This window comes from Pelodiscus sinensis, chromosome 2 (genome assembly GCF_052426305.1).
Source record: "Pelodiscus sinensis isolate ZL-2025 chromosome 2, ASM5242630v1, whole genome shotgun sequence".
Classification (NCBI taxonomy): domain Eukaryota; kingdom Metazoa; phylum Chordata; order Testudines; family Trionychidae; genus Pelodiscus; species Pelodiscus sinensis.
The window spans coordinates 86,458,924-86,486,637 of NC_143053.1; the positions used below are offsets into that span (position 1 = coordinate 86,458,924).

The window sequence follows — 27,714 nt, forward strand, 5'->3', positions numbered from 1 at the left end:
ATCTTCACATAAAACAACTAAAAACACATACCCGATTTAATACCACAGTATATACGTTTAAGTTCTTCATTTCATCTCTGCATATTAATGGAGCATTTAGAGAACGTGTCATTTAATATTTATCAGTTGTCTATACAAAGTGGGGGGGTTGGGGAAATCATTTTAAAGATCTTTGTTTACAATAGAGCAAAGCCCTGAGATCCACAAAGCAAGCCGCTTTTTCGACAGAGAGTCTAGGTGCTCTCTTTTGAAAAAGCACAGTGTGGATGCAATAGCACCTTTTTTCAACATAACTCTGTCGAAAAAAGGCATTATTCTTCGTAGAATGAGGTTTACTGCTGTCGACAAAACTGCCGTGTTCTGTCAACTTACTGTCGACAGAACTCAGCGGTAGTGTAGAAGCAGGCATAGTTTTGTTGACAAAACCCTGTAGTCTAGACACACCCCCTGTGTCCTTACTCCACGCTCCAGTTCTGGACCTGCATCACTGTCGAACCACCTTCTGGCAGTGTCCATACAGTTGGGCCCTAATTAGCAGTATCTGCCTCAGGTGTAGGCTTTGCTCTCAGCCCTCTCCCAGGGCTGGGTTTTACTCTTAAAGGGTCAATGCAGGGCAGACAGCCCATTGCATCCCTCCTTGGCCCACTTCCTCCTTATTCATGGATCCCTGCATGGAAATTCCTGCATATCCCTTGGAAGGTGTGGAACACTGCTATGTTGGTTGCTAATCTCCCATACCGACTGCATAAGGAAAGTGTTTTATACACAAGGTCTATTTTGCGTGTGGATCTGCAAAACATGATCTGGCCCAGAAGTACAGGGGTGACTGGGATCAGAATATGACTCACTCCATCACACACCAACAATACTGATAAAGGGCTCTGTCATGAATAGAAGCTGCAAAGGAGAGTGTGACTTACCCAGAGAGTGAGGAAAGTGTTAAGCAACTTTGGAGAAGCACCTGAGGGAGGAGGCTTTGGGCATTCAGCCAGTGAAACACAGATAGGGAATTTCAAACCGAGAGGGGTGTGTTTTTCTCTTTGTTTTTGGGTCAGCAGCAGTTTTTCCCCAGGTAGCAGGAGAGACGGAGTCTCCCAGGAACAGACTCCTCGAATTAATTGAAATGTGTAAACAGGGAAAAGTTTAGACAGTCTGTCAGGTTTTATTGTTTTCCTTGTTTGGGGGTTTGGAAATCATGTCTGAGCTGGTTAATTGTTTTTCTCTTTTGTAACTAAGGATTACAGCCTAGGGATTCCCCCCTAGTATATTTCAATCCATGGCTTTTAATACCCAATCATTTACTATGCTTGTAAAAGAAGTTTTGTTTTATTAATAAAAGTGTTTTCTTTGTATTTTGGTTAACCTGTATTGGGTGTTTTTTGTGTCCTTAAACCGAGGTGCCCAAGTTACCCAGGAGAAGCAGAGCCCCATTGTGCTTTACGGATTACCTGTGTTTGTTTTCCTAACTATTCCAAGAAAAATGGGGGAGAGCTTTGCTTCAGAGAGAGGTTTCCAAGTGATCTCTTCCCTGGAAAAGGGTTTATTTTATATTTTTAGTTACACTTGGTGGTAGCAATGATCAGCCTTCTTTCTTTTTGGGTCTCAGGGAAACTGAGACCGGATAAATTTGTCTCTGGGGCTACGTCTAGACTGCATCACTCTGTCGACAGAGGGATGCAAATCAAGCACGTTGAAATTGTTAATGAAGCAGAGATTTAAATATCCAGTGCTTCATTAGCATAAACATGGCCGTTGCTTTTTTTTCGAAACTGAGCTTTTTTTTAAAAAAAAAAAAACCTGGCAGTCTAGACGCAGATCTGTTGAAAATAAACCCTTTTTCGACAGAACCAGTAAACCTAAAAAAATGAGGTTTACAGGATCTGTCGAAAAAGGGTTTATTTTCAACAGATCCATGTCTAGACTGCCAGGTTTTTTTTTTTAAAAAAAACCCTCCCTTTTGAAAAAAAGTGGCGGTCATGTTTATGCTAATGAAGCGTGGGATATTTAAATCCCTGCTTCATTAACAATTTCGACATGCTTGATTTGCATCCCTCTGTCGACAGAGGGATGCAGTCTAGACATAGCCTGGGAGTTACAGAGTTTATTCTGATAGTAGACCCTTATATCTACACTCGAAATGCCAGACTGGGGAATTGAGCTGTGAGAGGCTCCTAATTGTATCTGCACGCTATTTTAAAAAGTACAATCTAGCAACCACCTCTTAGCATCAATTTTTTAAGAATAGCCCCTCACCCCCCACTGAAATCAATGAGGAGCTGTGCTTAAAAATCAATAGTATATAAAAAGGGGCAGTTTATTGTAGGAAATGTTGTGTTTTTTTTTATTTAATCCTACGCTATCTGACATGTTACAATTGGATGATGAATGTTGCATATGTGTGCAAAATGTGAACACGATGTTAGCACAGGATTTGAAAAAGAAAAAAAAGATATTAAACACAAAAATGATGAATTTATATAATCCAAGATTATTATCGCTTCAGGTCTGGCTCTATGGGCTGCTGATGCTACTGGCTCAGGAAACTAGTCCTTTCCAATACAATAAGCAAAATATTCATGTCTACAAACAAATTAAAGTTAGTGCTTAGAAAAAAACACCCATCTGAAAAAAAAACAGTTTCACATTTACAAGTGTAAGGGGACTGTTACCCCTTACTAAAACTCTGTGGGAGTTTTTTGGTTTACCAGCTTCAGAAGGGGAAGGGTTCATGAGACTGACAGACCCCAGAGACAATGGAAAGCAGTCAACACTCCAGCTCAGCCTGACTGACAGGTTGTAAGTGGGGATTGTTCTGGCTCTGTCTCTGAACAAACAAGCTGTGTGCAGAAGAGGTCCTGCAAAGACAGAGAGCTGAAAGAGGAGTACAAGAAGAAGTCCTGCAGCGACAGAACCAGACACAGACAGGCCAAGCAGTGCAGACCCTGTGTTGAGCAGCAGACTGGCAGTGCTCAGAAAGCCAAAAGGAACAGAGAAGCAACACAAGGAGCTGGAACAGCCAAGCAGCACAGCCTGCAGCTGGATGTGGTGAGCTACTGGGACCTGCAAAGTGTGGGGAAAGGCTCTGGACTGGGAGAGGGGTCTGGCCACTTAGAGACTGAGGCTGTGTGGTCACTGCAAGTGCAAGCGTGTCCAGCCTGCAGCCCCTTGCAGCACATCCAGGGCTTCTAAGGAAGAGACTGTGAACTGTCCTTACACTCTGCAGACTGCTGTGTTGATGTCCCTGTGCTACAGAGCAGGGCTGTGTGTTCTCATTTAACCATTCTCATTGTTTCTTATTCTATTCTCTTTAATCAGTTGATGTTTAATAAATTGTATTTGCTTTGAACCTTATGAAGTGATCACTGGGCCAAGAAGGCCGGCAGTGTAAAGAGAGCACCTCGGAGTGGGGACACCCTAACTTCCTGCCCCTAGGAAACCTGGGCCCAGCCTTGTTGGGGTTTCAAGGGCTCTGCTACTCTGGAGAGTGGAGGGGGAGCCCTCAGGATCAGGGAGCCGTGGGGTAAAGGAAGTGGGAGCGGGGACTCAGATCCTTCCGCTGGTTCATTTCACCGGGGTGTATAGAAGCCAGGAAAGTTCCCCACAAGAGCAGGACCATTCCCCCGCTTACACAAGGAAACAGTATTTAATAGATGCAAAAGAAGAAGAAAAAATAGCATTATGATATTTCTCAGCAAATGAAACAGACAGTTGCTTGTCTAGTGTACCCAATAAGGTACAATTATGAAGGTGTCCAGTATTTAATATCTTCTGGATTGCACAGAAATGGGAGAAATCCAGTAAATTATATCAAAAGATTGTACTGCAGAAGATAATCTATGAACTTCATTTACTTTTGGGGAGCAATTTTTGGCTGTACAGATGGTAGAAGTTTCAGCTCATGCTGGAAGTGTGTTACATAGTAGTCACATCCATCCATGAGTGTGAAAATATCTTTTTCAAACCCAAAGTCAAACTGCCACTTTAGGATGAAGTATATTTGAAAAATGTTATCAGTCAAACTGGACAATACACACTAAGCCAGCTCTGTAAGAAAACCCTAATTTCCATATAAAAGTAGTCTGCAAGGAAAATCCTTCTGCTGCTAGTGATTACCTATGCAACAGGTAGAAATGGGGAATTGACAGTATCAAAACTGAAGAATATTGGCTTCAGAAGACATATTTGGAATACCATTTAAATGCGGGAAATAAGTATCTAGTGGAACAGACACCAAAAAGAAGGAAATATCTATGAAAGATCATTTCCAATCCATTTATACAGTAACCTATCCTGATTTTAGACTTCAATGGCTAAATATTTAATATTCTTAAAATAATTTTGCCATGATGCATAGTATTCAGAATACCAACCCGCTTATGAAAGAAACTTCCAACATCTCACCCAGAAAATGTAGAAATGTTCATCTGAGACTTTTGAAATCGGTGTAACATTATATGTAGCAAAATACATGTTCTCCCTCTCTAAATCTGGACTCTCTGGTTCAGCAACATCGACCACAGATGTTCTTGGACTAGAGAGCTCCAGGCTGAGCCCATGGGTAGAGCAGTTGGGTGTCAGCGACAGCTCTACCCAGGGTGTCGGGAGCCCACCTATGGCAACAGGGTCTGGTGTCTGTAGCAGCTCTAGCTGGATGAGGCACTGGGAGCCCGCCCACAGCAACAGAGCTGGGCATCAGTGGCAGCCCCAGGTGGGGCTGGCAGTAGAGGTTGGGGCGGGCCTGGGCAGCTGCCCAGCTGGGCCAGAGACAGGGGTGCCTGGCCTGAAACGGAGCTGGCAGAGGGGAGGGGCCGTGGCTGGGGACCAGTAGCAGGGCACTTCCCCTGGGCTGATAAATTCCCTCATTCAGGACCAGTCAAGTCCCGAGGGTGCTAAACCAGGGAAGTCCAACTTGTATTTCTGGGCCAACTCCTCCTATATGTAATGCACTTATAGTAAAAGGTTAAACATGGTAAGCAAGCAAATGTTACATGCCAAAGTGAGGGGAAATGAGTGTGTAATACTCTGGTTTCTCTTCAGATCATATATATTCCTTCCCAACTCTTTTGTGGTTTTACAATTCTTGGGAGAGGTAATGAAGGCAATACTGAAATCAAAAGCTAGCCACTCTTAACAAAATCATCTCTTTCTGACAGTCTGGCGTAGATCATAGAATGTGACTTACCATGCCAGCTTTTTGCTTAGTAGAGATCTAGAAAGGGGAGGAGAAGTTCACTTAAGCAATAATGAGCAATCTGCCTACCTAGTATTCACCAGCAAACAAAACATGGACATGTAATAAACTCTGGGCTGCATACCACTTTCGTTGTTCTACATCTTTTTTTTTTTTCTTCTGTTATAGTTCTCAAACTGCAGTGCGCAGAGATCCTCTGGCTGCCCCTGTGCCTAGGAACCGGACATGACGGCTTCTTTCAGGACTCATGAAAAGCCAAGGTATGTAGGGATTCTGTCTTAGCCTGGCTATGCTGCCAGGCTACATCTACACTGCAGGCTTTTTGCTCAAGAACTGTTTTGCGCAAGAGTGTGTCCACATTGCCATGTGCTTTTGCGCAAGAGAGGTGATTTTGCACAAGAGCATCCATGGCAGTGCGGACACTCTCGTGCGCAAGAAAGCTCCGATGGCCATTTTAGCCATAGGGGTTTCTTGAGCAAGAAACCCCTATTGCCCCTCCACACTGCCTTCTTGCACAAGAGCTCTTGCAGAGTGTCTACACTGCACATGCTTTCTTGCACAAGTAAATTTACAGTAAGGTGTTGGAACAGAAGGCTTCTTGCGCAAGAGTTATTCCTTTCCCCATGAGGAATAAGCCCTTTTGTGCAACCCAAAAACTAGTATTTGGAAGTTGGTTATAAATTTTAACTGAAACTTCTCTTTTATATTCCTAGGGATAAATGGCGCTCTATGAGAATAAAAAAGCAATAGCATGCAAAGCCCCTCCTTCTCCTGATTTAAAGTGATTTCGACCAGTGAGTATTGATAGCTTCTAGTTAAAAAGAACAACAAAAACCAGAAAAGCCTAACCCCTTACATCAGGTACATAAAGAAAATTTCACTTCTGAGGTCAGAGTGCTTGTTCTGGTTTGTAATATTACATCTATGGTATACCCTCTCCAGATGTTTTTCCTTCTGGCTTTATATGGAGTTTGATGCTACTGATTTTAATATGTGTGAGATACCTTCCTGTGTTACTCCTTTAATAGCTTTCCTATGGGGCTCACTCTCCTGCAGTTTTGAATTGTTACAGCACATATTAAACCACACATGTGGTTTACTCCTGTCTTGCCACTCGGCTGCTTCAGAAAGCATAATTTCACTGAAATGTCATATGTTTGAAAGATTTCATCCTTTTTTTTTTTTTTTTTTTGCTGGATGCAAAACAGCAACTATTATTATTTTTTCAAAAAATTAAAAAATGGCAAAAATTCAAATGTTTTCAAATTCCATTAGCATCCTTTGTTCACCTCAACCTAGCACATCTACCACCAACAATGCTGGCTCTAGACTGACTCTCACCTCTTGTCTTCAGATATCTCATGATTGTATGCAGTGCTGTAGCTGTGTCAGGCCCAGGATATGAGAGAGACAAGTCTGGTGGGGAGTGCAAGAATTAAATCTATAGCTTTGGTAATGGTTGCTATGGCTATGGAGTCCGGTATAGGCAGGCACTGCTTTGACAGATTTATAGACATGTTTGACCTTCTTTCTGCTTGCTAGCGGCAGATAAAGTCGTGGTTGTGCCACATAGAGATAAACTGCAGCTGTGAATGAATGCCTTCTCTGTGAACAATGGCATGTCCCTATCCGTCTCCCGCCCCTGGATAATGAGCTGACTTCAGCAAAATGTAGTAAATAAGTAAACAGGGGAGGGAATAATTATATTCATCACATGGTTATGTTTATCCATTCTATGGGTGTTCACATCACCAAAGTAGGATTTATAGGATGATGTAATGTATAGATGTAGTTGCATGCTAACTCAGATCAAAGAGTATGCCCAGGCTCACTTCATTGATCACTTGGACCCTAGGTGGGGGTCCAAGGCAGAAAAAGTATCTGCCATAAAGAAGTCCGTGTTATTCCATCTGCCTCTGGGTCACCTGTTTGCTCTTTTCCAATAAAGGCGGGTGAAGTAATATCTTTTATTGGACCTTTTGGAAGGTTCTTGGAGCATCACAGTTACATACAAGGTTGAACTGATAATTTAGCATGTATACTAACTTCTTATGCTAGACCAGGGGTTGGCAAGCCCTGGCATGTGTGCCACAAGCGGCATGAGAGCCGATTTCCCATGGCACATGGGACAGGAGCTCAGCCTCTTCCATCCCCTTCCCCGCCCCTCCCCCGCCCCACGAACCCTGGAGCTTCCTGCTGGGAGGGTGAGGGCAGGAGATCCATTCGTGCCCATCCATAGGGCTGCCCCTGCCCAGCCTGGGCGTGCAGCTCTGGGGAGCTAAGAGGTTAATCCCTTCCCCCCCCCCCCCCCAACGCTATAGGCTTCCTGCTTTGGGAGGGAGCAGGACTGGACCTGATCCACAGAGCCAGGAGTGGGCAGCCGGCATACATGTTATGCGGGGGCCCGGGCTACCCCCTGTGGTCTGTGGGTAGGGATGGAGAGCCCCTTCCCCAGAGCTCCTCTGTGCCCAGGCAGAGAAGAGACTCAACCCGCCCCCCCTGCCTCTTCTCGCCCCAGCGCTGTTTCCCTGCCAGTGAGTGCACTAGGGGCACAGGGATGTACAGGCAGGAGTGGGGGGTGAAGGAGAATGCAGGGGCAGGATGGGAGGGGGCAGGGGTTGCACTGAAGAGCACAAGGCAATGCATGAGATCAGGCAGGAGAGCAGCAAACAGGGCAGCAGCCAACAGGAGAGTTTGCCTGGGAAACATCCGAGAGGAGCTCAGGTATGTGTGGCTTTTGGGGGGTTGTGTTGTGAACTGGTGGGGTGAGTATCCAAATATCTGAGGGTATGTCTACACTACAAAGTTAGTTCGAACTAACAGACGTTAGTTTAAACTAACTTTAATAGGCGCTACACTAGCGCTTCGCTAGTTCGAATTTAATTCGAACTAGCGGAGCGCTTAGTTCGAACTAGGAAAACCTCATTGTATGAGGATTAAGCCTAGTTAGAACTAGCTAGTTCGAATTAAGGGGTGTGTAGCCCCTTAATTCGAACTAGTGGGAGGCTAGCCCTCCCCAGCTTTCCCTGGTGGCCACTCTGGCCAACACCAGGGAAACTCGTATGCCCCCCCTCCCGGCCCCGGACCCCTTAAAGGGGCACGGGCTGGCTACGGTGCCCGTGCCAGGTGCAAGCCTGCCAGCACCCAGCCAGCAGACCCTGCACCTGGCATGGATCGAGCCACCCACCCGATGCCCCCCAGCCCTCCCCCTCTTCCCGGGACCAGGCTGGCGGCTCCCGGGAGCTTGCCCGGGACCGCAAGAGGTGGGCACCCGCCTGGGCTAGTGCGGACATCGTGGACCTCATCCACGACCTCCGCACTAGGCACAGGAAAGTGGCCGTCTAGGGCAGGAGAGCTGCCAGCCTGGCCACCCAGGAGCAGGTGTGCATGAAAATCAAGGTGATCCATTGAGACCCCCGACCCTGAGCCCTGAGCTTACAATGGCCATACTGGATCAGACCAAAGGTCCATCTAGCCCAGTAGCCTATCTGCCGACAGCGGCCAACCCTAGGAACCCTGGAGGGGACAGTAACCAAGCCATTTGTAACCAACCCTGGAGGGGACAGTAACCAAGCCATTTGTCTCGTGCCATCCCTTTCCAGCCTTCCACAAACTTTGGGCAGGGACACCACTCCTACCCCCTGGCTAATAGCACTCCATGGACCCAACCTCCATGACTTGATCTCACTTCCCTTTAAACTCTGTTCTAGTTTTAGCCTTCACAGCCTCCTGCAGCAAGGAGTTCCACAGGTTGACTCTTTGCTTTGTGAAGAACAACTTTCTGTTACTAGTTTGAAGCCTGCTACCCATTCCTTTCCTTTGGTGTCCTCTAGTCCTTCTTTATGGGAACTAATGAAGAACTTTTCTGTATGCACCCTCTCCACCCAACTCCTTCTTTTAGAGACCTCTATCCTGTCCCCCCTCCATCTCCTCTTTTCTAAGCTGAAAAGTCCCAGTCTCTTTATCCTCTCTTCATATGGGACCTGTTCCCAACCCCTCATCATTTTAGTTGCCCTCCCCTCTCCCACCCTCTCTCTTCCCCTCTCCCACCTCCTTTTCCCAGTCTCCCCCAGTTTTGTTCAATAAAGACAGATTCCATTTTTGAACACAATTGTCCTTTATTTTGTACATCAAGAAGAGGGGCTAGGGAAGGGTAAGTGGAAGGAGGTGAGGGAGGAATGGGGTACAAGCCCCCGATGGGGAGGACTGGGCTGGCTCTGCAGGCTTCTGGGGGTGGAAGCTCTCCTACAGCCCCCCAATTGCCCCCTCTCCCCAGATGGCAGCCTGCGGCAAGTGCAGCCGGTCTGATGGCCGAGTGCTGTGATGTGCCCTGTGTGGGTACTCCGGGCAATCCAAGCCAGGACTGCTTTGCAAGCGGGGAATCCCTGAGAACTGTCTGTCCGGGGTGGGGGTCGGGACCCTTTAAGCACAGCCCTCGGCTAGCCTGAGACAGCATCTCCACGCTCTAAGTCCTCCTCTGATGCCCTGCCGGCACTGCTTCCGGCCATCCTTAAGCCTGGTTCAGGGTCCACTTAATGTGGACATGCTAGTTCGAATTAGCAAAACGCTAATTCGAACTAGTGTTTTAGTCTGGATCCGTTAGTTCGAATTAACTAATTCGAACTAAGTTAGTTCGAATTAACGTTGTAGTGTAGACGTACCCTAACTATCTGCAAGCATTTGTTTGACTGTGTGTTTGGCGGTTTGAAAAGAACAGCAGCTTGAAAAAAGCGGCAGGTTGAAAAGTGTGAATTGGGAGTGCTTTGTTATAGGTGGGCCTTCAGGAGCTGACTGGATTAGAGGTAAGGCTTTGAGCCAGGCCTAGCCAGAAGCCTTATAAAAAGGCAGCCAGAGTGAATGCAGTGAGCAGTCAACAGGGCAGCAGCCAACAGGGGAGTTTGCCTGAGAGTTCGCCTTGGGGAAAGCCCCATAGGATTTGGTCTTTTTCTTGCATTTTGTTTCTCTTCTGCCCTTCAAGGGGGCATTAAAAACATCTGAAGAATCTCTCTGAAGGACGGCAAGTGTGAATAGTGATAGGTCTGCTGTTGTTACCTGCACAGCATGTGCCATGTTTTTCTTCCTCCCGGAAGAAAGAAAGGATTTCATCTGCACTAAGTGCAAGCTGGTCGCCATTTTGAAAGAAAAAATTAGAGGCCCAAGTATCAACCCTACGTTACATAAGAGAAGATGAAAACTTCCTCAGTAGAATACAGCATTTAATACTGCAGGCACAGCAGCAGGCTGGAGAACCAGTGAGGGCAGCACAGAACAAGGAAGAAAACTGGCAGCATGTAACCTCCAGGAAAAGAAAGCCAACTCAGGTATCCCCAATTCCGGTAGAGATAAGTAACCATTTTCAGGCTCTCTGCACAGGCACTATGGTGGAGAATGCTTTGGAAGGGACCTCTCAGGGAAGAGATCAAAAGAAGACCTCATTGACGGGAAGGCAGGGGATGCATAGCCCTAGAAATGGGGGTTTCACAACCACCAAGAGAAGAAGATAGGTGGTGGTGGTTGCGGACTCCCTGCTAAGAGGGACAGAGTCATCCATCTGCCATCCAGACCTGGAATCTTGAGAAGTGTGCTGCTTACCAGGAGCCAGAATTCAGGATGTGACTGAGAGGCTTCCAAAACTGATCACTACCCCTTCCTGCTTCTCCATGTAGGAACTAATGATATGGCCAAGAATGACTTTGAGCATGTCACTGCAAATTATGTAGCACTGGGAAGAAAGATCAAGGAATTTGAAGTGTTTTTGTCCATCATCCCTGTTGAAAGAAAAAGTCCAGATAGGGATTGTCAAATCATGGAAGTAAATGCATGGTTGCTCAGGTGGTGTCGGGGAGAGGGATTTGGTTTTTTTGACTATGGGACTTTCAACCATGGGCCCACAAGGATTGCAAGATCGGATCCACCTAACCAAGAGAGGAAAGAGCATCTTCGTGGGCAGGATTGTAAACCCAGTGAGGAAGGCTTTAAACTAGGTTCATTGGTGGATGGCGACCTAAGCCTTGAGGTAAGTGGGGAAGTGGGATACCGGGAAGAAACACAAAGAGGAAGGAGCAGCACAGGAGGACCCCAGTGCAAATGGAGAAGGTAGGGCAATCAATTAGTTTTCTACGGTGTTTGTACACAAATGCAAGAAGCCTGGGAAACAAACAGGAAGAATTAGAAGCCCTGGCCCAGTCAAAGAACAATGATTTGATTGGAATAAAGGAGACTTGGTGGGATGACTCACATGACTGGAGCACTGTAATGGAAGGGTATATACTGTTCAGGAAGAACAGGCAGGGGAGAAGGAGTTGCACTGTATGTAAGAGAGAAGTATGATTGCTCAGAGCTCCAGTATATAGAGGGAGAAAAGCCTGTTGAGAGTCTATGGGTTAAGTTTAGAGGTGGGAGCACAGACGTGATGTTGTGGCTGGTGTCTGCTATAGACTACCAGATCAGGTGGGTGAGGTAGATGAGGCTTTCTTCAGACAGCTAAGAGAAGCTTCCAGATCACAAGCTCTGGTTCTCATGGAGGACTATAATCACCCTGACACTTGTTAGGAGACCAATACAGCAATACACAGACAATCCAGGAATGCTGAGGATAACTTCCTGATACAAGTGCTGAAGGAACCAACCAGGGGCCATGTGCAGCTTGACCTACTGCTCACAAACTGGGAGGAATTAAATGTAGTAGGGGAAGTAAATGTGGGTGGCAATCTGGGCAGTAGTGATCATGAGATGTCAGGATCCTGACAAGGAAGAAAGGAGAGCAGCACACACCCTGGACCTCAGAAAAGCAGACTTTCGCTCCCTCAGAGAACTGATGAGCAGGATCCCCTGGGATATTAACATGAAGGGGAAAGGAGTCCAGGAGAGCTGGCAGTATTATAAAGAGGCCTTATTGAAGGCACAGGAGAAAACCTTCCCGATGCACAGTAAGAAAAGCAAATGTGGTAGGCAACCTGATTGGCTTACCAGGAAAATCCTTGGTGAGCTTAAACACAAAAAGGAAGCTTATAAGAAGTGGAAACTTGGACAGATGACTACGGGGACGTATAAATATATTGCATGAGAATGCAGGGGAGAAATCAGGAAGGTGAAAGCGCAATTGGAATTGCAGCTAGCAAAGGATGTGAAGGGTAACAAGAATGGTTTCTGCAGGCATGTTAGCAATAAGAGGGTGATCAGAGAGGGTGTGGGCCCTTACTGGATGAGGGAGTAGCCTAGTGACAGATGATGTGGGAAAAGCTGAAGTACTCAATGCTTTTTTTGCCTCTGTCTTCACAGACAAGGTCAACTCCCAGACAAATGCACTAGGCAACGCAGTATGGGAAGGAGGTGGACAGCCCTTGGTGGGGAAAGAACAGGTTAAGAACAATTTAGAAAAGCTAGACATACACAAATCCATGGGTCCGGATTTAATGCATCTGAGGGTATTGAGGGAGTTGGAAAATATCATTGCAGAGCCTTTCACCATTAATTCTGAAAACTCATAGAGACTGGGAGAGGCACCTGATGCTTGGAAAAGGAGAAATATAGTGCCCATCTTTAAAAAAAGAGAAGAAGGACAATCAGGAAACTATATACCAGTCAGCCTTATCTCAGTCCCTGGAAAAATCATGGAGGGGAACATCAAGGAATCCATTTTGAAGCATTTGGAAGAGGGAAAAGTGATCAAGTACAGTCAACATGGATTCACCAAGGGCAAGTCATGCCTGACCAATCTGATTAGTTTCTATGATGAAGTAACTGGCTCTGTGGACATGGGGAAGATGGTGGCTGTGATATACCTCTACTTGAGCAAAACTTTTGATATGGTTTCCCACGATATTCTTGCCAGCAAGTTAAGGAAGTATGGATTGGATAAATGGACTGTAAGGTGGATAGAAAGCTGGCTAGATTGTTGGGACCAACGGGTAGCGATCAATGGCTCCAAGTCTGTCTGGTGGTCGGTTTCAAGTGGAGTGCCCCAAGGGTCAGTTTGAGGGCCGGTTTTGTTCAACAACTTTATTAATGACCTGGATGAGGGGATGGATTGCACCCTCAGCAAGTTTGTGGATGACACTAAGCTAGGAGGAGCGGTAGATATGTTGGAGGACTAGAGAAGTGATTATTCCTCTTTATTCGGCTCTGGTGAGGCCACATCTGGCGTATTATGTCCAGTCTTGGGCCCCACACTACAGAAGGGATGTGGACGCATTGAAGAGGGTCCAGTAGAGGGCAACCAAAATGATGAAGGGGCTGGAGCACATGACCTACAAGGAGAGGCTGAGGGATTTGGGCTTGTTAAGTCTGCAGAAGAGAAGAGTGAGGGGGGATTTGACAGCAGCCTTCAACTTCCTGCAGGGAGGTTCCAAACAGGAGAGAGAGAGGCTGTCCGCAGTAGTGATGGATGGCAGAATAAGGAGCAATGGTCTCAAGTTACACTGAGGGATATTAGATATTAGGTTGGATATTAGAAAAAACTATTGCACTGGGAGGAGGTGAAGTACTGGAATGGGTTACCTAGGGAGATGGTAGAATATCCTTCCCTAGAAGTTAAGTCCTGGCTTGATGAAGCCCTGGCTGGGATGATTTAGTTGGGGTTGGTCCTGCTTTGGGCGGGGAGATGGACTCGATGACCTCCTGAGGTCTCTTCCAGCCCTAGGATTCTATGAGGCTGTGGGAATGGGGGGTTGGATTATGGGGCTCAAGGGAGTGAGGCTGGAAAAGAAGGAAAATGTGAGGGGGATATACTTTTACTTTGCAGAAGCTGCACTTTCCTTTACTCCCCACTTCTGTGCCTCCCTCCCCAACTAGCTCTTTGGATGCATTGTCACCCTTTCTGCATTACTGCCGCATCCCCCTTCCATCCCCAAACGCTGTCTCTTACTCCCACCCCACACCCTTTCTGCCATCAAACTCCCTTTCAGACCTTGCCCTCCTCACCCCATCCTGCGTTCCTATCTCATTTGCTAGCAGCCCTGTCCTGCACATTGAATCCCTCATTTTTGTTCCCACCTCAGAGTCTAAGGGGGTCCACAAAATCCACTAACTCTGGAACCCCAGAAAAGTAAATCTGGCCTATGGGAAGCCCTGAACCTCAGTCCTCCCTGACCCTTCCCCTCACCCCCTGAGGGCTGGAGTGCCAGAAAAGTGAGGTGTCTCAGTTGGGGGCCACATCAGTGAGGTCTGGGGGTTGTTTTTTTTTGGAGGAGATTTTTGCTTCACTTGTATGGTCCCCAATTGATTTCTCTGTATGTCAGTGACCCCCCCCCCACCCCATCCCTGCCATAAATAAAGAAAACATTTAAACCTTTTGTGTTGGACACAGTATTTTACTTCATTTAAAATGAAGCTTGATAAACTAACATGAGAAAGTTAAAACGCTTAATCAGTTTAATAAATTAAATGAAACCATTCTTCCCAGCTGCAGCAGTAACAAACAGTGTGGATGGCCAAATGTCAGCAAAGCCTCTTTTGCAAGAAAAGCAGAAAAAGATCCACAAATTGCAGTTCACAATTTGCATATCTTTTGACTTTTTTTTTATAGTGTAGACATAGTTTAACGGGGTACTCCTCTGAGGATACGTATAGACTGCGGGTGGGGTTGGAAAAAGGTACGCAAATTGCACTCTGCAATTTGCGTACCTTTTTCCGATAGTTTTTTTGGAAGAGGCTTTTCCGAAATTCGGCCCCGTTTACACTAGGCCAAATTTCGGAAAAGCCTCTTTTGACAGAGCCCTTCTTCCTCCAGGAAGGAGGAAGACAGGGCTTCCGAAAGTGCGCCTCTGCTCTTCTGCCAAAAATGTCGGAAGAGTGGACGCGGAATCCCAAAAAACCTGGCGGCTACGTCTACACTGGCCCCTTTTCCGGAAGGGGCATGTAAATTTCACCAGTCGTCGTAGGGAAATCTGCGGGGGATTTAAATATCCCCCCCGGCATTTAAATAAAAATGTCCGCCGCTTTTTTCCGGCTTTTAAAAAAGCCGGAAAAGAGCGTCTACACTGGCCCCGATCCTCCGGAAAAAGTGCCCTTTTCCAGAGGGTCTTATTCCTACTTTTTCCGGAGGATCGGGGCCAGTGTAGACGCTCTTTTCCGGCTTTTTTAAAAGCCGGAAAAAAGCGGCGGACATTTTTATTTAAATGCCGCGGGGGATATTTAAATCCCCCGCAGATTTCCCTACGACGACTGCTGAAATTTACATGCCCCTTCCGGAAAAGGGGCCAGTGTAGACGTAGCCCCCTAGTCTAGACAGAGCCTGAGGCGCATGATGCAGGGGAATGTTTCTTCCTTTCCCTCCGCAGCCGGTCTGGCCGGTGTCCCCCTGGTCGGCAGCGCGGCGCTCGGCCTCCCGCGCTCTAGGGGGCGCTGCTCCGCGGGCTTGCTGTTCCCGGGAGGGGACCCGCTCGCTGCGGCGCGGGCCGCTCCTTGTCCGGACGGGCCGCGCAGTTCCCGTTCCCCTCAGGCGCGGGGCAGGCTCGGGCGGGAGGCGCCGGCGGGCATGGAGCCGGGCTCCGGGCTGCAGCGCAGGGGCGGCGCGGGGCGGGAGCTGGCGGCGGGGGGCTCCCCAGCGCTGCAGTCCCGCCGCAGGAAGCAGCCGCCGCGCCCGGCCGACTTCAAGCTGCAGGTCATCATCATCGGCTCGCGGGGCGTGGGCAAGACCAGCCTCATGGAGCGTTTCACCGACGACACCTTCTGCGAGGCCTGCAAGTCCACCGTGGGTAAGCGCCGCCCCCCCCCCCCAGCCCCGCGCCGCCTTGCACGGCCCCCTGGGACCGCCGGGCTCTGGCAGCCTCACCAACGGCCTTCCCTCCCCCCCCGCCTCACCAACGGCCTTCCCTCTCCCCCCCCCCCCGCCTCACCAACGGCCTTCCCTCCGTGCCACCCGCCAGCGCCCCTCCCCGCCAGCTGCTCCCCACGGGCCCCCTCCGCCGGTCCCAGCCATGCGGGCTAGTTCCCGCCTCGCTCCTCTGAGCTTGCTCCGGCCCTCTCAGCCCCCCGGACGCGTAAGGCGAGCTCTGAAAATAGGCCCGCTAGGAGACTCCCCTCTTGCTCAGGGAGTGGTGGGGCTTAGGGGGGGTGCCCGCTGGGGTTGAGCAATTGAGAGCACGGGCTCCCCCGGCTAGGGCTGGCAGCTAGTGTGATCAGTTCCAGATAATCATTCACCTTAGTGCTTAAAAGACAGGCTCACGCCGTCTAATGATGCTCTTGTGACAAAGGATGTTAGAGCCCTCACTGCTGCATGTAAAAAAAAAAAAAACCGTAAGAACTTTAAATGTCAGCAACTAAAGGGAAAAAAAGGTTCTTGTGTAAAAGCAAATGGAATGTGGATTCAAATATTGGGTCCGGGATTAAAGTATTTCCCATTGAAAATGTAATGGGAGCTCAGCGTATGGTTTTAGATCCCTGGAAAGCTTTAGTTTGTAATTGACAAGTAGTAACATCCCTTAGGCTGTACATGTAGTTCACTTTCCTAGACAGCAAATAGCAGAGCAAACTATTTTATAGTAAATCTGTCTTTGCTAATAGAAGCTTCAGGAGTAGCCAAGTTAGTCTGTACAGGATAAACTTAAAAAACAACAAAAGGTCTGGTAGCACTTTATAGACTGACAAAACATGTTTTGTTAGTCTATAAAGTGCTACCAGACCTTTTGTTGTTTTTTAAGTTTTTTGCTAATAGACTTTAGCCATAAGTACAGATCCCTTTAGGTGGAGGTGGTTTCTTGTTTAGTTTTTGTACAGGATAGCAAAGGTTTTAAGGGGAAGAAAAAATAATCCTTGAGCAACCTGATAAATTTTAGTCTGTTTTATTATTACTATAGGCCTAATTTTGGAGCTGTGTTGTGACAAGTTGGTCATGCCAAAGCTGTGTCTTTGTAAAATGTATGCTTAATTTCCTCTTGGAGCCTGAAGAGTTCTAAAGTTCTGCTAGAAAGTAACAGTGCTGCTTTTTAGAAATAGAGGTATCTTTCTCTGACAATTTAATTCTAAAATGATTGCCGTTACAGTTTTAGTGTTTATTTTGACAGTTTTAATGTTTATTTTGACAGCTCTTTATTCCTTGCTGGTTTCTTTGCTTGGTAGTGCTTATATGTATAAAATACATTTTTCTGAAGTTAGGAGCACAGGTTCTGTTTCTTGTTACAAAACCTTAAATGTGCAGTATTAAAGGTCCAGAGAGGTATTGCCATCAAAAGAGATGTTGTTATAGATTTTATTTTGGATATTATTAATGAAGACACATTGATAATCTTGCCATGGGCTATGGAAGCTTATCAAACATTAAGGAAGAGGGACTAGGATTGGAATTTATTCTGTGTATAGATTAGGGATGTGTTCAGTTAACCAGTTAATTGGTAAGCATCACCATTAAGGGGTGATGCTTCCTGGTTCCATTTAATCAATGGGGGCTGCACTGGTTGTCTGGAGCAGCCCCTATCTGTGGTAGGCCTGAGTGTGCGGCAAACAGAAGCTGTTCAAGACAATCAGAGCAGCCTCTGCCTGCAATGGCTGTGGTGGGTTGGGGATGCACCATCCCACCTGCCTCCCTTAATTGGCTAACTGGTTAAACATCATGTTTAACTGGTTAACCAATTAAACAGGATTTTTCATCACTAGTGATGAAAAAGGTAGATGCAAGCAAATTTGTTGTTAACCAGTGTTAAGCACACTTCTTAATCAAATTCTATTGCTCTTCCAAAATGGATAAGGCAACATCTTCAGTGGGGGAGATTGATGCTGGCACACTCAATCTTCGAGTTTGATTTAGGAGATCTAATAAAGACTCACTAAATCAAACACAGAGGGCCCCCATTGCATATCTTAATTTGACCTTCCTTTTTAGTGTAGACCTGGCCTAAGGGTGTGCAAATTCTGGGAAGGGTAGTGGGGGAGTTGTGCCTTGGAAACTGGGCAGGTTTTATCTAAGTAATGACTCACTATCTCGATTGCTAGATAAATGAGTGATTCAAGCACACAACCTTCCTAATTTTAGAAAAACAGGAAATAAATGACAGTGTGCTGTCAAAGATTAAAAAATATTTTATCTAAAAAGTATAGCAACATCAAATAAGCATAGGTAATCTATTTCCACCAAATTATATGTAGAAATATTTAAAAATAAAAGCATTATTTTAAGCCTTTTTGACTAACATTTTAAATTCAAGAGCTGTTGACAACTCTGTGGTTAGTAGGACATGAAGACCTTTTTATGGTCCCAAATTAAGATTTACTAGCGCTACTCTCTACTTCACACCCTATAGCAATGAGTCTTCAACTTGGAAAGGAAATTGATGGTGTAAGTAAAAAGCAACCACTGAATTTAAAGAGATCAGAATATGATCTTCAGTTGTAATTCTCAATCTCCTCCTTATTTATGATGTTACCGCGTATCCAGGAAGAATGTAGGCAAATGCTGAAAATCAGTGAGTGTGATTGAAACAGAAGTGAATGTGTACCTGATCAAACAGGGCATTGGTTCCATGGGTTTTTTTGGAGGGGGGTGTAGAGTGAAGTTCTGTAAACTGATTGTGCTTTGAACTCAGATTTGGGAGGAGAAAGCTAAGTGTAACTGAAGGAACAGATATACACGGGGGAAGGGATTTAGTGATTTCACTGTAAATCTCTATTTAAAATAGTTTGAACTTGAATAAAAATTCTCTCCTTTTAAATTTGATATTGGTCTATCCAACTATAGTTTTATTTTTTATATTAATCTATACACAATGTAAGCCAAACATGCCAAAGTTTAAAATGTTTTGTTTTAAAGCTGATTTATAGTCTTTTAAGTGAAAATTGTTGGCTGTTCAGGGCACCAGATCCACACACAGGATTTCAAATGTGACTGATAAACTGGTTGAGTGTCTCTGGTCTGTAAGAGTCACTGACTCCTCTCTGCTCTATTGAGTGGTGTTTATGGATACACTAGGCTTGTGCATTTGGAGGGGAGGAAGTGATTCATTTTAAAATATAAGGTCATTTTATAGAAAATACTTGTCTCTATATTTCACAATGCAAAATTAGATGACTAAATTATAAATTTGTTGTATACATTATACAAAAGCACAGCACTGCATCTGTGAAGGCTTTAAAAAATGACCTGTCAAATTTCAACAGCATTTTTTCATAGTAGCTCATCTATAGTGCTATACTGTTTTACATAATTAACTCTTTTTGGTAGAGCATTGTTTCCTTAATTTTATATTTATGCAGCAGAAGCATACTGGATCTCAAATATTTACTAACTTTGGATACTGAGTAAATGAGTAACAAAACATTGCTGTGTAGAATTTTATATGCTAAGCCTGAAAGTAGTGACTCTCAGTAGGTCTTACTATTAAACTGTAGCATATATTTATACTTCTAGATATTTTGATAAAGATATTTTGACAAACAAGACTTGTGATCCTCAGATGCCTGCAGAGGCGGAGGTAAACATGGATGTGGGGGCCCACCAGGGACTAACCCTGCGGACTGGATCTAGCCCACAAGCCATAGTTTGCCCACCTGTATTAGCAAATACAATATTTCTCTTTCTCTCCCTTTCTCCTCCCTCCCCCAGCATTTTGAGGTAGCAGTTGATGAAAGATCTGTATTTAAATCTCACTTCTGCAGTTTGGAGTTTTATTGAGGTGGCATGATTTCATTTGCCTTCTGTTCATCTAGCACCTGCATCAGTGTTTTGCAAATGTGTGTTGGCTGGGATGCAAAGATCTAGTTTTCTTGCTCTCAGATGGAAATTTGTGAGTGGACTGAGTACAGTCTTGTGTGACTTGTTATATGACAGGCAGAAGTGTAAAGGGCTTACCAATAAGTAATGTGGTTATAGCTGTGTGCTAAGAAAGAAGTCAATATTTGTGTAAATTCAGAAAAGATGTGTAGTAGATGAGAAGTGATTTTTAATGAAAAGTCAGCTCACTTTACATATTAATATATATTTACTTAGTTAAGCTAGATTCTAGAGATGTTTTATATTTCTATAATGTGTTTATTTTTACTATATTAACACATTCTGGATGTGTAATTAACAAGTGGTGTATCTAATAGTGTGTTCAGGTAATGGTTAGAAGAAGCCATTTTCATGTAGTCAGTTTGGTACCAGAAGAAACAGGATTCTCAACTTTTCCTCTGGTAAAATCCTAAAATCTAGTAGAATAGTTGTTCACAAAACCGAGCTGATGACATGCCTGCTGCAGAAAATTTACTTAATAGCTGTGGTAATATGTGATGCAAATAATCTATACAGATATCGTGGTATTTAGGAATGTATAATATAAGTATTAAATTTTGTGGGCCCCCTAAATAAGTACACAAAATAATTTTGTTTTCTTTAAAAGTCTTTCTTGTGTTGATTATATTGGCACCATTGGACAGTCTGAACAATACGAGAACATGTAAGTAAATAGCAAACCAAGTATAGTGCTTTCTAATGTCAGTAAATACTGGGAGTGTAGGCTTGCAAGGAGTGTGGAATGCAGCTGTCAAACTCAGTCTAGCCTGTTAACAGCTGTGTGTGTCAGAAGCAACAAAACAGCCAGATACAGGCAGTCCCCGAGTTACGCGGATCCGACTTATGTCGGATCCGCAGTTAGGAACGGGGCCCGTCTCCCTGGTCTCCCGCAGACCAGGGAGAGGAAGCAAAGGGGCAGAGCACGCGGGCAGCGGACAGCCCAGACGCGTCTGGGCTGTCCGCTGCCCGTGTGCTCTTTGGCTTTGCTCTGCTTTGCTCCCCGTCCCCCTGGTCTGCAGACCAGGGAGACGGGGAGCAAAGCAGAGCAAAGCCAAAGAGCCCGAGGGCAGCAGGACAGCCATGGCGCATCTGGGCTGTCCCGTTGCCCCCGTGCTCCGCGGCTTTGCTCCGGATGCCTGTGGTACAGCAGCTGGAGCGCTGCCGGTTGGTCCCGTAGTGCCGCTCTGGGCGCTACTGGACCAACCCAGCAGCACCCCAGCTGCTCTGCCCCAGGCGTCCCCAAGTCAGCCGCTGCTGAAACTGACCAGTGGCTGACTACAGGAAGCCCCTACCCCGGACTTCCTGGAATCAGCCGCTGATCAGTTTCAGCAGCAGCTGACTTGGGGACGCCTGTGGTTCTTAAGTTGAATCTGTATGTAAGTCAGAACTGGCATCCAGATTCAGCCGCTGTTGAAACTGATCAGTTTCAGCAGCGGCTGAATCTGGACTCCAGTTCCGACTTACATACAGATTCAACTTAAGAACAAACCTACAGTCCCTATCTTGTACGTAACCCGGGGACTGCCTGTAATACTCAGTTATGGGCTTGCATTTTTTTCACTGGAAGTTGAGAATTTTATAAATAGTGAATTTTTTTTTTACCCATTACCGAAGTGTAATAATCAGAGGTGAAATCTGTCTTCTGCTTAACATAGCAGCACTTCACAATTTTAAGACAAGAAGTGAAAAAGTATATGATAATCAGTTGAGAGAAAACATATAGGGAACCCACATCTGAATTTGGCCAAGGTGTTGGGACGAGTTCCCTTCTTTGTATTCTTGCACAAGGTATCTTGACATTCATGACAAATATTCCTCAAAAAAACCCTGTATATTTTGAATGTCAGAATTCAAATTCAAAGGATTGAGTTTATGGCATGATTAATCTTTACTTTTTTTGTAAAGCTGGGCTATGCAGTTGCTGAAAAGTGTTTTAAGTTTGGTCTACATGTTGGGAGCCTAGTAATTTTATCATAGATGCAACTTCCTCCATCAGAATTCTTGGAAATACTAATATTTTTTTCAAGTTAATTCATAAGTCTATTTAATGAAGAAAGTCTGCTGTTCATCATTTCCTGTTCCCATTGCCAAAATGTTGGTACACTTCTTAGCCTGAAGTATGGAAATCTACTTCTGCCCACTATTCTACAATTTCAACTTAAAATGTATTTGAAGGTTTACTTGATAAAAAGTTGTTTAATAATTAAAACATATTGGAAATCTATTACAGCTTTCTATTTTAGTCTTTAATATCCTACCTAGTAAATAGATGTGCAAAGATGTTGGCCTAAGCATGTGACCAGGATTCATCACTGAATTTGGTCCACTGGCTAGATCATTAGCTTTGACAGTCCAGGAATAGCAGCATGGACACTGATCCATATCCCTCTTTGAGCACCTAAAGAAACATAAGTGGCCTCATGTTCAGTAGTGCTGATGCCAAACTACTTCCTCAGTGGAATTTAAATGAGTATAATTAGTGGCAAATAACCCCTTTTTTCTTTTAAGGGGTTGTTCAGATTTCGTACACTTTTTAATACCAAGAGGTATCCTGTTTTATTAATTATATTCTGAGCAATTGAGTTTTTGCAGTGTGTTTGCATAATTAAGCACCCCAATGCTGAAGTGGCAAATTATATTACAGTTTTGTTTGTTTTTAAAGACTCAGATCATATTATGATGTGTTACTGCCATTTCCTCGGATTCAGCTGCATTTGTTCCTATCTCTTCAGGTGTCAGTTCTACTGATGGCTTTGCTTGCATTCATATGTTAAGGAAACGATCATTATTCTAGATACATTGCACAGCAATTGCTTATGAATTGTTGCCCACAGAAAGCCATCCTGTGAAGCAAAAGAAAACTGATCATAGTGGTCCTCTTTTGGTCTCTTCTAGCCCTTCATTTCTATGATTCTGTAATTCTGTCGTCAAAAAACTTAGCACGCTGGCACAACTTTAAATGCACCTAGAATTCCTGGAAAGTTGTGTTTTCAGTGGTGCTAAAATTTTATGCTATTCTTAATTATCCACAAGCAACCCACAAATTAGCCTGAAAAATGTAAATATTATCTAGCTTTAGAGGTAAGGATGTTAAGAGGTGGGTAATCCTCGTATTGTGTAGTCGATAAGAGCTAGGTGCACAGGCAGCCTGCCTCCTACTACATTTTAACTACAGAGGCGTAGCAGGGGTAGGTCCTGGACCCAGCGTGAGCTGGGACTAAGCTGAGATTGCTTAGTCCTGGCTTGAGTCAGGTCCAGCAGCCCGTTTGTGGGAGGTCCCAGCGAAGCAGCCCCTGTCTGCAGCCATCCCCGGCCACCACGGGCAGAGGCTGCCCTGGCAGCAGTCCCTGTTTGCGGCCTGCCTGGCTACAAGCAGGAGCTGCTACCAGACGAGCCTCTGCCCACAGTGGCTAGGGCTGACTGTGAACAGGGCCTGGTGCCATAGCAGCCTTTGCCCGTGGCGAGCCTGGGCCCACTGTGGGCAGAGACTGCTTCTCGGCAACCTCCCTTACCTCTCCGCACCCCCACAATGCTCTGATAGACACAGCAGAATGGGGTGGGGGGGCAGGTGGCACCACAGAGACAGTGCTGGGAGGAGGCGAAGCAGGTAGTTGACTACTCGCTTACATTCCTATTAAGAGGCGTAGTGAAGTTCTTCCATCTGTTTTGTTGCTCTTTGTGTTCAAACTGTTCCAAATACCCTTCTTCTTCAATAATATTTTGATACTTAAGCTGTAATTAAAAAAAAAAAAGTTGAGCACACCATGCATTCTTTTCATGTGTCGGGTTTTGTTTTTATTTTAAGATTGAAGAGTTTTCTTACAAACTCACAAAATCTGTAGTTAAATGTGCTGTCTTTTTCTTGTGTGGTGGGGATCTTTAGATCCCTACAGGGAATGCCGGAATTGGAAGTCAATATTATTTCAAGTGGGGTTCCACAGTGATCAATTTCGGGACAATTTCTGTTCAATATCTATGCTATGATCGGAATTGTTGATGAAGAGAGTACACTTATGAAGTTTGCAGATTATACCAAGCTGGGGAGGGGTTGCAAGTGCTTTGATGGATAGGATTATAATTCAAAATGATCTGAACAAACTGGAGAAATGGTCTGAGGTAAATAGGATGAAATTCAATAAGGACAAGTGCAAAGTACTCCACTTAGGAAGGAATAATCAGTTTCACACACAAAATGGGAAATGACTGTCTAGGAAGGAGTATTGCATAAAAGGATCTCGGGATCATAGTGAACCACAAGCTAAATATGAGTCAACAGTGAGACACAGTTGCCCCCCTCCTCCTGAAAAAATGAAAACATCATTCTGGGATGAATTAACAGAAGTGTTGTAAGCAAGACATGAAAAGTAATTCTTCCACTTTACTTTGTGCTGATTAGGCCATAGCTGGAGTACTGTATTTAGTTCTGGGCACCACATTTCAGGAAAAATGTAGACCAATTGGAGAAGGTCTTAAGAAGAGCAACAAAAAAGATGAAAGGTCTAGAAATCATGAGCTATGAGGGAAAATTAAAAGGATTGTTGAGTTTGGAGAAGAGAAGACTGAGAGGGGACAGTACCTAAAAGGTTGTTACAAGAAGGAGGGAGAAACATTCTTCTCCCCACCCTGGTGATAACACAAGAAGAAATGTTCTAATATTGCAGGCAGAGAGGTTTAGGTTGGACATTCGGAAAAACTTCCTAATGGTTAGAATGGTTAAGCACTGGAATAAATTACCTAGGGAGGCTATAGAAACTCTATTATTGGAGATTTTTAAGAGCAGGTTTGACAAACATCTGTCAGGAATAGGATGTTAGTGTGCACCCATTCACAGAATTAACTGATAAGCCTGGGCTTACTGATTAATCCTAACAGTTACACACACCCTCCTGTTGCTGCCTCTGTATAGGAGAAACAAAGCCCTGGCTGGGTTGATTTAGTTACGATTGGTCCAGCCGTGGGGCAGGGGGCTGGACTTGATGACCTCCTGAGGTCTCTTCCAGCTCTATGATTCTATGTTTCTATGAAATCTGGAGGCTACATGTTTACAAAAGTAAACGTTTAATATCCCTAGTCAGGGAAGGTGTAGATGGTGCAGAGGATTGGACTTGACCTCTCAAGGTTCTTCTGATTATCACTGAAATATAAAATCAGTTAGTAAAGCTATTTTTGACTCATCTTGGAGGAGAGTAGGAATTGTTATATTTTTCCTTGTTTCCTTTTTGTCAAAATGAGGTACACATACACTATCAAAAGATATTCTTAAACAACATTCTTTACCAGTACTAGTAGGCTATGTCTACACTACAGTGATCTATCTGAAAAAGGTAAGCAAATTGCCGATAGTTTTTTCAGAAGACGCTTTTCTGAAATTTGGCCCATCTACACTGGGCCAAATTTCGGAAAAGTCTTCTCTTTCGGAAGAGCCCTTCTTCCTCGTGGGAGGAGGAAGACAGGGCTTCCGAAAGAGTGTGTCTGTTGTTCCCAAAAAAGTGGAAGAGCAGATGTGTTTCCTGGACGCAGCAGAGTTTTACTGGGATACCAGAGGTATCCTGGAAAAACCTCGTCATGTAGACATAGCCTTAATGTGGAAAACAACTAGAAATCACAGATCTAAGTAGGTTTTTTTTCCCTTTTTTTAACTTTGCTCATTCAGAAATGTTGTCTTTAATTAAATTAAAACTTTCTGTAGTCAGTGGTTTAAGTTAAGCATAGTTTGGTGAATATAAAGGATTCCTCAGATTTTAATAAAATTAAATTTAAACTTGTTAGTGTTCAAATTAAGTGAAAAACGGGTGTTCATTAGAAATGCCAAAAGGCTAGGTGGATGTACTTATAGCAGTACTGAGGTATGTCTGTTCTGTGTAAAAACAAAAATTCAAGTCTATCAAAACACGACAATTCACATGCTTTTCCCTCTAGGGAGAGAGTGAGGAAATAGATATGTAATTGCTTTGCTTAATGAACTGCAAGATTGTATTCATATTCAACAGTAATGAGTGCGATAGAGAAACTTATCTAGAATAGAGTAGAAATTATGAGTTAAGCTGATTCCTAATAGTTTTCTAAGGCAAAATTATGTCTCCCTGATTTACATTGGCATACTGCACTGCAGTTATTAAAACACCTATGTGTATGTGGATATTTCATTTCTTATGTCTGAGGTGTGCATCTTCACTGGGAGTATTTTTATCAATTGTATTGTCAGTGAGGGGACCTTGTGGGATGGTTTCTGAAAACCAGTAACAGTTGATGAAAGCAATGCAGTGTCTGCTGACACTGTCTCAACCTAATTACATTGACCTGGAATCCATGATTTTCAGGCAGCTGGTGTTAACTAAATCAGCGTAGAGAGGCACTTATGTTGGCAGGAGCCAAATATTAGTGAATACACTTCTACAGCTAGGTTGAAGCAAGGCAACTGATGTTAACCTAACTATAGTGTAGATGAAGCTTAAGGAGAACCACTCAGGCTAAAATAAATAGCACGTTTCAAGGACCAAAGTATTATGAATAGAAGGGGTCATAAGAAAATAAGTTTAATATTGTCCAGAAGCAATTATTTGTAAATTAAACTGTGATGAAATCAAGGAGCAAAATAAATTTGATACTAGAATTAGTGTTTTAAAACAGTTTTAAGTATATTATATATTAGCTTAAGGTTTTTAAACTAATAAATTGTTTTAATATGCTTCACTGTATAACTTTTTGATCTTTGAGTTATCTTCATCATAATGATCAGTTCTCAAATATTCGATATTTGGCTCCCTGGATTGATGAAATATAGGTCTATGTTATAAATAGCTGAAACGAGGTCACCCGATTTAAAGGTAACCTGCAGAGGAAAAGAAAAATTGTGCCCTTTATTAACACAGTGGTTTTCTAGCAATGTGATTTGCGGATCACTATACCTGTAATGGTCTTGCAGGAGGGTGCGAAATTTGATGAGTTTACTAACATAGTGGGGGATGCTAATCTCCTTTCATATATCTAGCAGTTCCCAACCTTTTTCCAGATGGGGACCCACTTTGACAATTCAGGAAGAATTGGTGACACAAGGGAATTGAAAAACGGGGGGAGGAGAAAGGGCAGAGCCAACTGGAGAGACACATAGTGACCCTTTTGAAATGTAATGGCAATCCATATTTGGGTCCCGACCCATAGGTTGGGAAACCCTGATATATCCCATAGGCTTATGCCTGGGGAAGTACACTGGTTTTTTTTTCTGTAGTTCTGTGCCTACCGACATGGCAGGAGAAAAGCTGTCTTTGATATGCTCAATGATTTCCTTGTAATTTGGATTAGACATGGTGGGGTGGCATTTGCATGGACAGGTCCACAGCAGTGACTAGCAAATTGAAGGGCTTAATTGCCTGTTTCCAAAAAGTTGCATCATTATTAGCAGCAATGAACCATAGCATTCACCAGGAACAGCTTGCTGTGAGGAAGATACCTGACGGCCTTAAAGTTGTTCTGGATGAGGCCATACAAATTGTAAATTTTATTAAAGGGCCTCCTTTAAACACTCATATTTTTTTAAGCCCTGTGTTAGGAGATGGGAAGTGAACACGCAACTTCTTTTTCACTCTGAAGTTCGCTGGTTGTCATGAGGAAAGTCCTCACCCGCCTCTTTGAACTATGCAAAGAGGTAAAAATCCGCATGACAGCGGCTGTCAGGTCTTTGAGCCCTGATCAAATCCATGACTTCTCGTGGCTTGCCCAACTGGCATACTTGGCTGATATTTTCAGCATTCTGAATGGACTGAACTTTACTTTGCAGAGTAAAGCTGTCACCATCTTTAATGTGTAGGCCAAAGTAAAA

At 44.4% G+C, this 27,714-nt stretch overlaps 1 protein-coding gene across 1 annotated transcript in view; it reads left to right on the forward strand.

Moving 5' to 3' along the window:
* The first annotated feature begins 15,668 nt into the window (after positions 1 to 15,668).
* Positions 15,669 to 27,714, forward strand: part of RAB12 (RAB12, member RAS oncogene family) — a 39,536-nt gene continuing 27,490 nt past the window's right edge. Inside the window, exon 1 of the mRNA XM_075920964.2 lies at positions 15,669 to 15,888. Within this exon, the coding sequence (XP_075777079.1) occupies positions 15,669 to 15,888 (220 nt within the window). The remainder of the gene's footprint in view (positions 15,889 to 27,714) is intronic.